General features: G+C 51.4%; 5 protein-coding genes across 6 annotated transcripts; 3 read left to right on the plus strand and 2 right to left on the minus strand.

Annotated features, from left to right (window-relative positions):
* Positions 1–221: 221 nt before the first annotated feature.
* Positions 222–5160, minus strand: IUM83_19020 (Death-associated protein kinase; the record flags this gene model as incomplete). The annotated part of the gene is made up of 12 exons (XM_067944046.1): positions 222–230; positions 303–328; positions 3408–3483; positions 3551–3649; positions 3777–3875; positions 4005–4103; positions 4233–4331; positions 4461–4559; positions 4655–4753; positions 4821–4892; positions 4976–5068; positions 5143–5160. 12 exons carry the CDS (start codon positions 5158–5160, stop codon positions 222–224), a joined length of 888 nt encoding a protein of 295 aa, XP_067787793.1.
* Positions 5161–6147: 987 nt separating this feature from the next.
* On the plus strand, positions 6148–7539 carry IUM83_19021 (tubulin gamma chain; the record flags this gene model as incomplete). Its single annotated transcript, XM_067944047.1, has 1 exon — positions 6148–7539. One exon carries the CDS (start codon positions 6148–6150, stop codon positions 7537–7539), a length of 1392 nt encoding a protein of 463 aa, XP_067787794.1.
* A 101-nt stretch (positions 7540–7640) lies between these two features.
* On the minus strand, positions 7641–7847 carry IUM83_19022 (putative trafficking protein particle complex subunit; the record flags this gene model as incomplete). Its single annotated transcript, XM_067944048.1, has 1 exon — positions 7641–7847. The coding sequence occupies one exon, from the start codon at positions 7845–7847 to the stop codon at positions 7641–7643; it is 207 nt and encodes a 68-aa protein (XP_067787792.1).
* A 348-nt stretch (positions 7848–8195) lies between these two features.
* IUM83_19023 (ABC Superfamily) lies at positions 8196–8633 on the plus strand (the record flags this gene model as incomplete). 2 transcript variants are annotated; one of them, XM_067944049.1, is made up of 3 exons in its annotated part: positions 8196–8241; positions 8313–8403; positions 8474–8633. In XM_067944049.1, the coding sequence occupies 3 exons, from the start codon at positions 8196–8198 to the stop codon at positions 8631–8633; spliced, it is 297 nt and encodes a 98-aa protein (XP_067787818.1). The 2 variants fall into 2 exon arrangements, with proteins under 2 accessions (XP_067787818.1, XP_067787819.1); XM_067944050.1 differs by lacking the exon at positions 8196–8241 and having other exon boundaries at positions 8318–8403.
* A 285-nt stretch (positions 8634–8918) lies between these two features.
* On the plus strand, positions 8919–9248 carry IUM83_19024 (Multidrug resistance-associated protein 1; the record flags this gene model as incomplete). The annotated part of the gene is made up of 1 exon (XM_067944051.1): positions 8919–9248. The coding sequence occupies one exon, from the start codon at positions 8919–8921 to the stop codon at positions 9246–9248; it is 330 nt and encodes a 109-aa protein (XP_067787796.1).
* Between the last annotated feature and the right edge of the window lie 3396 nt (positions 9249–12644).

Consider the following 12644-nt stretch of genomic DNA (forward strand, 5'->3'; position numbering starts at 1 on the left):
CTTGTGGGCGGGTTCTCGAGTGCACACAAATGAGCCTTGTGATCACGGACTACTCGAAGCAGTCGACAGTCGAGATCTCCAAAATCGCGGTGGAACACGGAGAAATCTTGTCATCACTCAATTTGATCTCGATCTCGACTGGCTTCGAACTGCTGCTGGCAGTATCAATATGATCCTTGTAAATCTTGAGTTGCACCTCGCCCTGACCGACTACCTTGTCACTACGGTAACTACATCATCATCCATAAATGTTAGCCAACACTGATCCAAACAAACAACTTGAAGCACTAATCCATACACACCACAAAAATCTGGCGAGTCGACGTGACTGCATCACAGAAATCTTCACCGTGCACTCGCACAGCATTGCGATCGACGTCGCGCCATTTAATTTCGCGGGTAGACCCACCCACTTGAGATCTTCGTCCGAATCTGTTGCTTCCGCGATTATGCCGGTTGCTGCCTGCTTTGATTTATGAATGATCTCCCATTCGCAGTAGATCTTCTTATGACTCTTCACACGACCCGCACGCCGCAGTCTAGCCACACAGATAGATGTCAAAATCAGTGTAAAGTTTGGCGGTGGAGTGGTGCTCGGCCCAATTGGCCGCTTAGGCTCGGGTGAGTCACATGAAGTGAGGCGATTTTTCGGATCCTTGAGCTCTTCCGAATGCACCCACATGGCACAGCCTTTCTCGTCGCAAGCGCCGCACAAGTTGGCAACTTCACCGATCATGAATTCCTCGAAAGTTGGGTCATGGAGCTTCAACAAGGCAAGCAAATAGACCATTCGCTGCGTTAGAGATAGATCCCACTCTTCTGACGACTCCTCAACACCTGAACTTGATATCGTCCTGTCAAGTATCCATTTGAGTTTCTGAACGTGATCCAGCGCATCTTTCGATTCTATGAAATACACGACAGAGATTAAACAGTTCAGCATCGGTCATGCAATAAACTGTCTAGAGCGATTAAGAAGTTGTTACCGGATAGCGCCTTCTGCACTGTGCCTTTGACGAGAGCTGATGGAATCGCCTCGGAGATAATCGAGAGTATCGAAACACCAGTCTACTTAACGACAATGATTAGCATCGCACCAGAATTTTTCAACATTCAGACGATAAAACGATTCACCTGGAAATGGTCGACGTGACTTGCAACAAAGTTATTTGAGGCAGCAGTCCGTAGTGGCACGTGGTGACATGTGCGCGTCAGGTCACTAAGTATGCGTAGCTCAATGATCCGCTCTTCTTTCGAATACTTAAGCGTCCACAGCGCAGGGGATTTTCGCCTATCACTGGTGACGAGGAGCTGCTGCAGCACGTTCAGTTGATGCGGTACCTGAATCACGATATTTTGCGCATTAAGCTCTTTAAGTTTCCCTGGAATTTGCCACGCGCGCTGGATAAACCAGTCGAAATCAGGCGGTAACCATGGGTAGTCCTTTCTCAGTCGGTCCATATCGCTGGTATCACCCATCAGTAAGCTCACCTCATTGGGTTTGTCTTCGGAATCTATGACGAACCGCCGAATCTCATTCTGCTTTGTAGTCATTAGCCCTGGATACTTGAGCAGAATTTTCTCCATCTCCATAACGAAATCCCGCATTTCCACCCACGCAATATCCTCTGTTGCTGCTGCCACTTCAATCATGATATTGTCGCGCCGCCCCGTTACGTTGACATCAAAAGTGATGACGGCACTAAACAAGTTGTGAACGAAACTCACGACGCAAGTCGCTCCGACTTTACGAATGACGCTTGGTCGGTAACACCGCACCACAAAGTTCACATAGACTGCCTCGGATATGTCAAAGGGCAACGAGTAGCGCCATTTTGCAATGACCAATCCAACGACGGCGTTTCGCGTCAATATGGATGACCGCTTTGTCAATGACTTGGCTTCCTTTTGAGCTTCTTCTCTCGTTCTCCAGTACGCTGGCACGATCATATCGACATTACCGAGCCACTTCACATTCCTTGCTGGGTACGCCAAGCCTAAATGCTGTAGCAAGTACTTGAACAGATGCACCACATCACTATCTTTGGCCAGTGCATTCCACAACGGGAATGTCACGAGCAGTTTGTGGTGCAGCGTGCCGTCACGACGAAGCGCTAGGTATGATTCATCATCCTTCCCCTTCTCTTCGCCTTTCTCGTCATACTTGTGATTGACGACCTCACGAATGATATCAGGCATAATTTTAGGGTCAAGAATGACAAAGTCGCCAGGATTTATGTTTGTGAGTTTGTCTTCGTCTTTGACTGTATCATCGTCTTCGTCTTCGTACCATTGGATATCCCCCAGTCTGTGTAGAACCCTGAGAATTTCTCGAATTTTGCTTGCATCTTCCAAATTCGGAACAGCACGCCTTAACTTGTCACGTAGTTCACCGAATCGCATGATCACTTGCTTCACTCGGTCCTGTGGCGTTGATAACTCAGAGTCTTGTTTAATCTTGAAAATCGCCTCGAGGACTTGTTTGTACATCGCCGTCATGTTAAAGCTAAGTTCTGGTTTGTCAATGATCGCCTGCTTGATGAATTTTCGCGCTACTTTGACGGAGTCGCCTTGACGAGCACTAATAGTTTTCCGATTTTCCGATTTAAAAACATCGGCCAATGCGCTTTTCACCTCTTTTGATACCCCGTCTCCGTCAAGTTTATTCAAACATGATTCCATATGATCCTTCATATCAACCGAAATGTCGTTCAATTCAGCATCCGATATGAGATCCTTTTTCGTCCAGATCATCTTGAACTGAGCGCTTGGCTGTCGAAACAGGATCAGCCGCACCCAGCGGAGCACGTTCTCTTCAAAGAAGCGCTGCATAATGGCATTTTTCTCTGTCCAATCACGCGTTTTCACCTCCACAAGCTTTTCAGCGTACGCGCTCAAATCGACACAGAGAAGATACAACGTGCGCTCCGAAAAAAACAGCACATGCGTAACCTGGTAGATATCTTGACCCGCGAAGTCCCAGAAAGTTACATCATACCACTTCTTCTTCGAATCAGTCTCATCGTTGCTGTCATCATCATCAAAAGTAAACGGAAACAGATCAATGCCGATCGTTCGGTCTTCTTCTTTATCTACCTTCGACGGCTTTTTCGTAGTCACCGACTTGACGAGGCTTGTCTTTCCCCAGGTGCTTGGGCCGACGATACAGATCTTGGACCGATAGACAAGTTGATCTACAGAGCTCGCCAAATCATCAAGATACGTCTTGACCGCGTCTTCGCCACCTTTAATGACTTCCGATTGAATCTCTGGCAAAGGTTCACCAGTTTTATAACATTCATGCCAGTGATGCGCGCACGCCAGTAGCCCCAACTGATGCGGTTCCAGCGACGCCTTGTTAGCCGATGCTGACAAATTCGGATCCGATCCTCTTGAGCACAACAAACGTGCAATGCCAATCTTGTCATCTAGATCGTATTTCGAAGCTTCCAGGATCATGCGGGTGAGCGGACTGTGGTTCTTCTATAGACACATTACAATTTCAGCCACAAGTACTGACAAGTCGATACATAGACCAGCGCCGACTAACCTTATTGACCGCATCAATACTAGCGCCTTGATCCAATAACAACGATATCACATCCGTATTGCCCCATCCTAACGCCTGGTGGAGAGCAGTCTCGCCATCCTGCATTATCATATTCAACAAGAGACCGAGAAGCATACCACCACACACCGCGTCAGACACATCACATAAATGCATCACACACGTATAACACCGTCCCAATAGTCAATGCTGTTATCATCACACGTACGTTGTTTGTAGCATTCACATCGGCACCTCGATCCAACAACAACAATATCTCATCTGTTTTACTGTTTCCTGCCGCAATCTGAAGCGCGGTCCCGCCAAGCTGCATTATCATATTCGAAAAGAGAACGAGAACAACACCATCACACATCCGAGTCAGACATGTCACACCAATACATCACACACAAATAACACCGCCACAGTAGTAAAAGCTATCACAGCCATCACGTACATTGTTTGCAGTATTTACGTCGGCACCTCGATCCAACAACAACGATATCGTATCCGTATTGCCGTATTGTGCTGCTGTGTGCAGCGCGGTGTCGCCAAGCTGCATTATCATATTCGACAAGAGAACGAAAACAACACCATCACACATCCGAATCAGACACGTCACAGCAATACATCCCACACATACGACACCGTCACAGTAGTCAATGCTGGCATAGTCAACACGTACGTTGTCTGTAGCATTCACATTGGCACCTCGATCCAACAACAACGCTATCGCATTCGTATTGCCATTTCGTGCCGCCTGGTGGAGCGCGGTCCCGCCAAGCTGCATTATCATATTCGACAAGAGAACGAAAACAACACCATCACACATCCGAGTCAAACACGTCAGAGCAATACATCCCACACATACGACACCGTCACAGTAGTCAATGCTGGCATAGTCAACACGTACATCGTCTGTAGCATTCACATTGGCACCTCGATCCAACAACAACGATATCGCATTCGTATTGTCGTTTCGTGCCGCATAGTGAAGCGCGGTCTCGCCATCCTGCATTATCATATTCGACAAGAGAACGAAAACACCACCACCACAGATCCACGTCAGACAACTTCCACCATTAGAACACACATCTACAGCGCCACCTTGTCTTTCGCGCTGATATCTGCGCCACCTTCGACCAGCGCCTTGGTTTCTTGAAAGGTTTCTTCTTCAAGAGCACTCCATGTCGTCTTTAGCTCGTCCTGCTCCCCCCGAAGTCAGTTACGGGGTCCACAAGAAGGCTGATGCCAATCACCACACGTTACTTACTAGTGGAATGCTCGTGATCTGTTTCTCCTCGATGTACTGCAGGAGCGCTGTCAAATCTCCGCCAGCAACCATCTGACATCCACATCATTGCAACAGCGTCACCACTCCGTGAGGGAGTTTTATTTGCCCTCACGCCAACGTGCAAGTTCACATACAGAATCTTCCGGCGAAACCCCTCGCTCTCGAAGCCACTGTTGCTTTTTCTTCACCTCGCCCTTGAAGACTGCGTGCAGCACGAGTTCATCGCTCTGTGTGTCGTTAAAGAAGCGCAGGCACTATGAGCGGATATACTTTTTCTTCCTCCTCCCATTCGGTTTTGTACCTTTACTTCGCCCACCATGACTGCTCACTTGTGTCTGCGGTCGGCAATTGACGACTGTCACCTCAGAGGCGAACTGACAGCAAGAGGTCACAGGCTGCATTTCGGTCCAGTGTGGGAGGAGCCTCTTGCGCAGGTATTGCATGAGATATAATTTATATCTCACTCTGTGGCGTGATCTGAATTGTCGCCTTTATGCCTAGTCAGACACCTACATGTACCGGCGAACAGTTTCGTATCAGTAACGCCATATCTTTGGGATTGCGTTCGTCGATCAGACTGGTCGACCTAGAACTGCTTCGTTTGAATGAATTGTGGTTGATACCAAGATACAATCGCCGAAGGAACTCTGTTGAACTTGCTTTCTCCCTTCGTTGGCGCGTTGGCAGCCACGAGCTTTGCCGCTGTCTCGTCTTGTCGATGGTTGGAAAGTTGGAAGATGAAAATTATGAAGTGTGCCTCTCATCCGATCCAGTTATGTTCGTATGGTTGCATGTACTGAACCCACAAGTGCGCCTTCTACATAAGAGTAATGGTCGGCACTATGGACCGCCGATTTGAGTAGATTTCACCGAGAGTGTCACCCGACTTTCTGGCGCGTAACCTAGGATACCGACATCCCAGTAAGCACGACAACACAACCTGAGCAAGCTATCCTAGAGAGCGATCGCTACGAGCCTCCAGGCACTTGTGGACACTTGCCTTTTCTCACGTGGCCATGGCAGCACTTCACCACCTTCAAGTTGCCAAACGGAGTTTCCCAAATCATTACATCAGTCGTACAGCCCTCTGTGCGATTCTCGTGCAACCACTTCACTACGTTTAGATGACCATACTGAGCAGCCACACTCATAACAGCAGCTTTGGTGACTTGGGTCGTCATTCAGGATCCTCCTCCTTCTTTCGACAGTTTCATTAATTTACAAAACTAAGATCATACTACGTTAGTATTTGCTCAGGGCAGCATATCCATCGGCTCGACTGTCCCGGTCCTCCTCCTCTGCTGCCATGCCGCGCGAGATCATCACGCTGCAGGCGGGCCAGTGCGGCAACCAGATCGGCCTGGAGTTCTGGAAGCAGCTGTGCGCGGAGCACGGCATCTCGGCGGACGGCATCGTGCAGGACTTCGCCACGTCGGGCCACGACCGCAAGGACGTGTTCTTCTACCAGGCGGACGACGAGCACTACATCCCGCGCGCGCTGCTCATGGACCTGGAGCCGCGCGTCATCCACAGCATCAGCTCGTCCGCCTTCCGGAACTTGTACAACCCGGAGAACCTGTTCGTGTCCAAGGAGGGCGGCGGCGCCGGCAACAACTGGGCGTCCGGCTACCACCAGGGCGAGAGCCACCACGACCAGCTCATGGACATGATCGACCGCGAGGCCGACGGCTCCGACAGCCTCGAGGGCTTCGTGCTCTGCCACTCCATCGCCGGAGGCACCGGCTCCGGCATGGGCTCGTACCTGCTCGAGAACCTCAACGACCACTTCCCCAAGAAGCTCATCCAGTCCTACTCGGTCTTCCCCAACCAGTCGGACTTCCAGAGCGACGTAGTGGTGCAGCCCTACAACTCGCTGCTGACCATGAAGCGGCTCGTGCTCAACGCCGACTCGGTCGTCGTGCTGGACAACACGGCGCTCAACCGGATCGCCGTCGAGCGGCTGCGCGTCGAGAACCCCACGGTCTCGCAGCTCAACTCGCTCGTGTCCACGGTCATGGCCGCCAGCACCACGACGCTCAGGTACCCTGGCTACATGAACAACGACCTGATCGGCCTCGTGGCGTCGCTCATCCCGACCCCGCGCTGCCACTTCCTCATGACGGGCTACACGCCGCTCACCATCGACGCGCAGGTCTCGGCGGTGCGCAAGACCACGGTGCTGGACGTCATGCGGCGGCTGCTGCAGCCCAAGAACATCATGGTGAGCACGTCCACCAAGACGGGGTGCTACATCTCCATCCTCAACATCATCCAGGGCGACGTGGACCCGACCCAGGTGCACAAGTCGCTGCAGCGCATCCGCGAGCGCAAACTCGCGCGGTTCATCCCGTGGGGGCCCGCGTCCATCCAGGTGGCGCTCTCGCGCAAGTCGCCGTACGTGGAGACGGCGCACAAGGTGAACGGCCTCATGCTGGCCAACCACACGAGCATCGGCGCGCTGTTCCACAAGCTGCTGCTGCAGTACGACCGGCTCAAGAAGCACGGCGCCTTCATCGAGAACTACCGCAAGGAGCCCATGTTCGCCGAGAACCTCGACGAGTTCGACAGCGCGCGCGAGGTCGTGCAGAACCTCGTGGACGAGTACAAGGCCAGCGAGCGCGCCGACTACGCCACGTGGGGGCAGCCCGCGCCGCCCAGCGCCGCCAGCGCCATGGACGACATCCGTATGTCTCACTAGCCACTCAGCCACTCAGTCAGAGCAAGAGCAGCTCGATGATGACCTCCCCAACCAGTAAGTAAAGACCTCCGTGGTCTATTTAACCTCCCTCTACCTCTTGCCTAGGCGAGCACGCGCTCGCGGCGGATGACGGTCTCGTCGAACTTGACGAGGAAGACCGTCTTGTCCCTCTGGCCGCCGGGCACCTCCACGGCGTGGGCCGTGACCTCCGCCAGGAAGCCGCTGCTGCACAGGATGCCGCGCACAATGCCGGCGATGTACGCGGCGCAGTCCAGCTGGCCCAGGTCGGGCGGCACCGGCTCCGGCATGGGCTCGTACCTTGCGATTCAGGGCAGACGGAAGCATTGCATTATCATACAGGTACTGTACAACTTCTGCTTGGGGCTCACACAGTAGTGACTCTCTTGGCCGTCAGCATCGTGCATGTACGTGCACGAGCGGTCAGCACAATCCAAGTCGCTCCAGAGATCGAGGATAACGCGCTGTATATTGCTGGCCGCTATCGACTGGTGTGTGCCCATTTTGATGAGCCACCATGCAACTAATGACGAACACGCAATGCTCCCGTCATCGGGTAGGTTGATGAGAACATCGTCGACGAGGTGAGACCAGCCACCATTCCCGGATTTGCGTCAACAGCGGCACCTCCGATCAAGATGCTGCTCCAAGACGAATCCTCTCGCAAACACGCCACGTTCCTCGGTGCGCCGGCGAAGGAACCGCCGTGTCGACAGTCGGATCGCTGCAGTCGAGACTCTTGACCTCGTACGCAGACGACATGACGCAGACCGGCAACGCGCGGCAGCTGGACCAGGACGACCTGCTGGAGATCGAGGACGAGAGCCGATCGGGCGTGGCTTACGCGTACGTCAAGCACCTACGACCGGCACGGCCAGTCGATCGTGCGAGCAATTGTGCACGGTTACGGCGGGAGGTTCCTGCTCTGCGGACTGGCCTCGGCCCTCACGACGGTCTGCATCCGGTTCGCCCTGGACGTGCTGCACCACGTGATCGACGCGTTCGCTGTGCCGGAGATGGATCTGGCGAGCCTTTGTGTGTGGCTGGTCGAATTCCTCTGGCCAACGCACTCGTAACGCCGCCCGTGGACTCCCAGCTCCAGTGGATGGTGCACCACGTGATCGACGCGTTCGCTGTGCCGGAGATGGATCTGGCGAGCCTTTGTGTGTGGCTGGTCGAGTTCCTCTGGCCAACGCACTCGTAACGCCGCCCGTGGACTCCCAGCTCCAGTGGATGGTGCACCACGTGATCGACGCGTTCGCTGTGCCGGAGATGGATCTGGCGAGCCTTCGTGTGTGGCTGGTCGAGTTCCTCTGGCCAACGCACTCGTAACGCCGCCCGTGGACTCCCAGCTCCAGTGGATGGTGTTCCGCATGGCCGTGTCGCTGAGAGCGCTGCTGTTTGAGAAGACCATGCGACGCAGCATTCAGAGCCGCGGCGATGACAAGGCTATCGACATCGCTAACATTTATTCGTCGGATATCGAGCGGGTGATCTACATTGTGAACGAGATTAACACGCTGCAGATCTTGCCCACCCAGATCAGCGTCGTGGTCTACACGCTGTACGACGTCCTTGGTGTAGCAGCGTTTGGTGGACTTGTCGTCATTGCCCTGTCGATGCTGGTGGCATTCTTCTTCACGAAGAAGACGAGTGGATCGTACAAGGTACTGATGAAAACGCAAGGATGAGCGAATGAAACTGGTCAAGGAGGCATTTGGCACCATTCAGATTGTCAAGTTCAACGCATGGGAGGGGAACGCAAGGATGAGCGAATGAAACTGGTCAAGGAGGCATTTGGCACCATTCAGATTGTCAAGTTCAACGCATGGGAGGGGAAGTTCGAAGAAATGCCCCTCGCTGTACGCGAACTAGAGCTGAAAGCTCTGGCGTGCTTTGTTTATTCTGTTTGTGAGTCCATTTTCGTCTTGTGGGCGTCACCGATTTTCGTATCGATGGTCTCGTTTGCTGTGTATACCTTGGCTATGGATCAAGATCTGACGGCTACCAAAGTGTTCACAGCCATCGCCTTGTTTAATGTTATCAAGACCCCTCTGCGAGATTTTCGTGGCGTAATTCAGCAGTGCCTTCACGCGAAGATTCCTCTGGATCGCATGTCGAACTAACTCTCGCCTCACGAAGTCGTCTCAGCCAATGTGATTTTCGACAACGCATCGATTTCAGCCGAGGTCGCGATTAATGTCGAGCATGATACATTCGCGTGGAACGCCGATGCGGCACCTGTGCTGACCAATGTGAACGTCACAGTGAAGTAAGGTGACTTCATCGTAGTTCACGAACCGGTTGGTTCAGGCAAGTCGTCACGCTGTTCTGCCTTGCTCGGTGACAACGGGAGGCAAGGTATCCGTGAATGGCAAGGCGGCATACTACTCGCAGCAGACGTGGATTCAAAACATGGCGATTCGAGAAAATATCCTGTTTGAACAAATTTCGATGGCAGTAAATACTTCCAAGTACCAATTTGTCCTGGAAACGTGTGGCCTTCCTCCGGATCTGGAGCAATGTCCTGGTGGCGATGCGGCGGAGACCGGACAAAAGGGAATCAACATGTCTGGCGGTCAGAAGGCACGCGTGAGTTTGGCGCGTGCCTGTTACTCCGACGCAAATATATTCATCTTGGATTCACCTCTTGCCGCCGAGGATGCAGTGGTTCAGAATGCAATTTTTCGTGTGCATCTGCGGGCTACTAGCAGTGATGACGGTGGTGCTCGTCACTCATAATTCAGATGTGATCGCGAGTGATCGAGCAACCTGATGTTGTAAAACACATAGATCGTTTACGGAAACGTTTACGTGTTCTTCGCAACGATCGAAAAGGCAAACGCCTTCGTCGTAGAACGCTGTTACAGCTTGAACGTGGGTAAGCGAACCTTATCACCGAACTGCACTGGAAGTCAATCAACTACTGAAGTACCTTGTAAAGAACTTCGACGTGTCATCTTTCTTGAGAAATTCGATAGCCAAGGATTTGTTAAGAATGGTAAAAAGAAAACAGTTAAACAGAGACACGAACAATCTCAAGCAATATCAGTTCAGGCAGCACTTGCTGCATAAAGCGCAAGAGCATGGTAAAGTTGTTCATGTTGTCGACGCCCATCATACGACGATGACCTGCTCTAGCTGCGGAAATGTTCAGCGCATGAAACTATCTGGTCGCGTATATGAGTCCGTCTGTCTCTAGATCATGATTTCGATGCAGGCAAAAACGTATTGCTGAAGGGATTACTATGTTGATTCCTACTGGGGTGGCTCTCTTTTCGGAGAATGTTAGATTGTGCAAGGTTTTTATGAACGGTTAATAGCGATCTCTCTGGAACAGCCAGCTGATGTTGGAGACTTTACTGCAGCGAAAAAAAGTAGTGTCATATAAGTAGTGTTGGTGCAATTGCATTCAATGGCCTACTGTGGATGGCTTTCTAGGTGTTTGCATCTTTCTTTTGTTGATAATAATAGTTCGGCAGTGCTAATGCAAATGTCGCGAACATTTCTCTTTGGAAAATAAAGGTTATCCCTGGAGAATTGGAGACAGCTTGAATGACAAAGATGTCCCAACACTGTGAAAACGATTATGGCAAAGGCAATTGCGAGAAGTTAGGCGCGATTGTGTAACCCAAATGTACTGCAGCAGCAACGAAAATGAATCAGTCAAACGCTGATAAGTACAAAAGAGATCAATTGGATTGAGCAAATGAAAATTCGTATTGTTTTCCTGCCTCCCCTTGTAGTTCTCTACTTCAGTACGATTCGAGCGCTCGTGAGTGCTTGCTCCCCAAGAACTTGAAGACTTTCATTCATGTATTCGTACAGCAACTGAAACACTCAAACCAGCGGTTTCATCTACTCTCAGAAGAATATAAGATATTTTCTGGCCATCTTGTAGACATGTTCTTGGCTCCTCGCTGGAGTGCACACAAATGAGTCTTGTCGATCACGGGCTACTCGAAGCTGGTGACTTAATCGAGATCTCCAAGATCGCGATGGTACACGGAGAAATCCTCGCTCGAGTGCACGCAAATGAGTCTTGTCGATCACGGGCTACTCGAAGCTGTCGACAGTCGAGATCTCCAAAATCGCGGTGGAACACGGAGAAATCTTCTCATCTCCCAACTTGATCTCGATCTCGACTGGCTTCGAACTGCTGCTGGCAGTATCAATATAACTCTTGAGTTGCCCCTCGCCCTGACCGACTACCTTGTCACTATGGTAACTACATCATCATCCATAAATGTTAGCGAACACTGATCCAAACAAACAACTTGAAGCACTAATCCATACACACCACAAAAAGCTGGTGAGTCGACGTGACTGCATCACAGAAATCTTCACCGTGCACTCGCACAGCATCGCAATCGACGTCGCGCCATTTAATTTCACGGGAAGACACGCCCACTTAAGATCTCCGTCCGAATCTGCTGCTTCCTCGATTATGCCGGTTGCTGCCTGCTTTGATTTATGAATGATCTTCCATTCGCAGTAAATCTTCTTATGACTCTTCACACGACCAGTCCGCCGCAGTCCAGCCACACAGATAGATGCCAAAATCAGTGTAAACTTTGGCGTTGGAGTGGTGCTCGGCCCAATCGGTCGCTTAGGCTCGGGTGTGTCACATGAAGTGAGGCGATTTTTCGGATCCTTGAGCTCTTCCGAATGCACCCACATGGCACAGCCTTTCTCGTCGCAAGCGCCGCACAAGTTGGCAACTTCACCGATCATGAATTCCTCGAAAGTTGGGTCATGGAGCTTCAACAAGGCAAGCAAATAGACCATTCGCTGCGTTAGAGATAGATCCCACTCTTCTGACGACTCCTCAACACCTGAACTTGATATCGTCCTGTCAAGTATCCATTTGAGTTTCTGAACGTGATCCAGCGCATCTTTCGATTCTATGAAATACATGACAGAGATTAAACAGTTCAGCATCGGTCATGCAACAAACTGTCTAGAGCGATTAAGAAGTTGTTACCGGATAGCGCCTTCTGCACCGTGCCTTTGACGAGAGCTAATGGAATCGCCTCGGAGATAATCGAGAGTACCGAAACGCCAGTCTACTCAACGACAATGATTAG

The sequence above is a fragment of the Phytophthora cinnamomi genome, assembly GCF_018691715.1.
Source record: "Phytophthora cinnamomi strain GKB4 chromosome Unknown Contig57, whole genome shotgun sequence".
In the NCBI taxonomy this organism is placed as follows: domain Eukaryota; phylum Oomycota; class Peronosporomycetes; order Peronosporales; family Peronosporaceae; genus Phytophthora; species Phytophthora cinnamomi.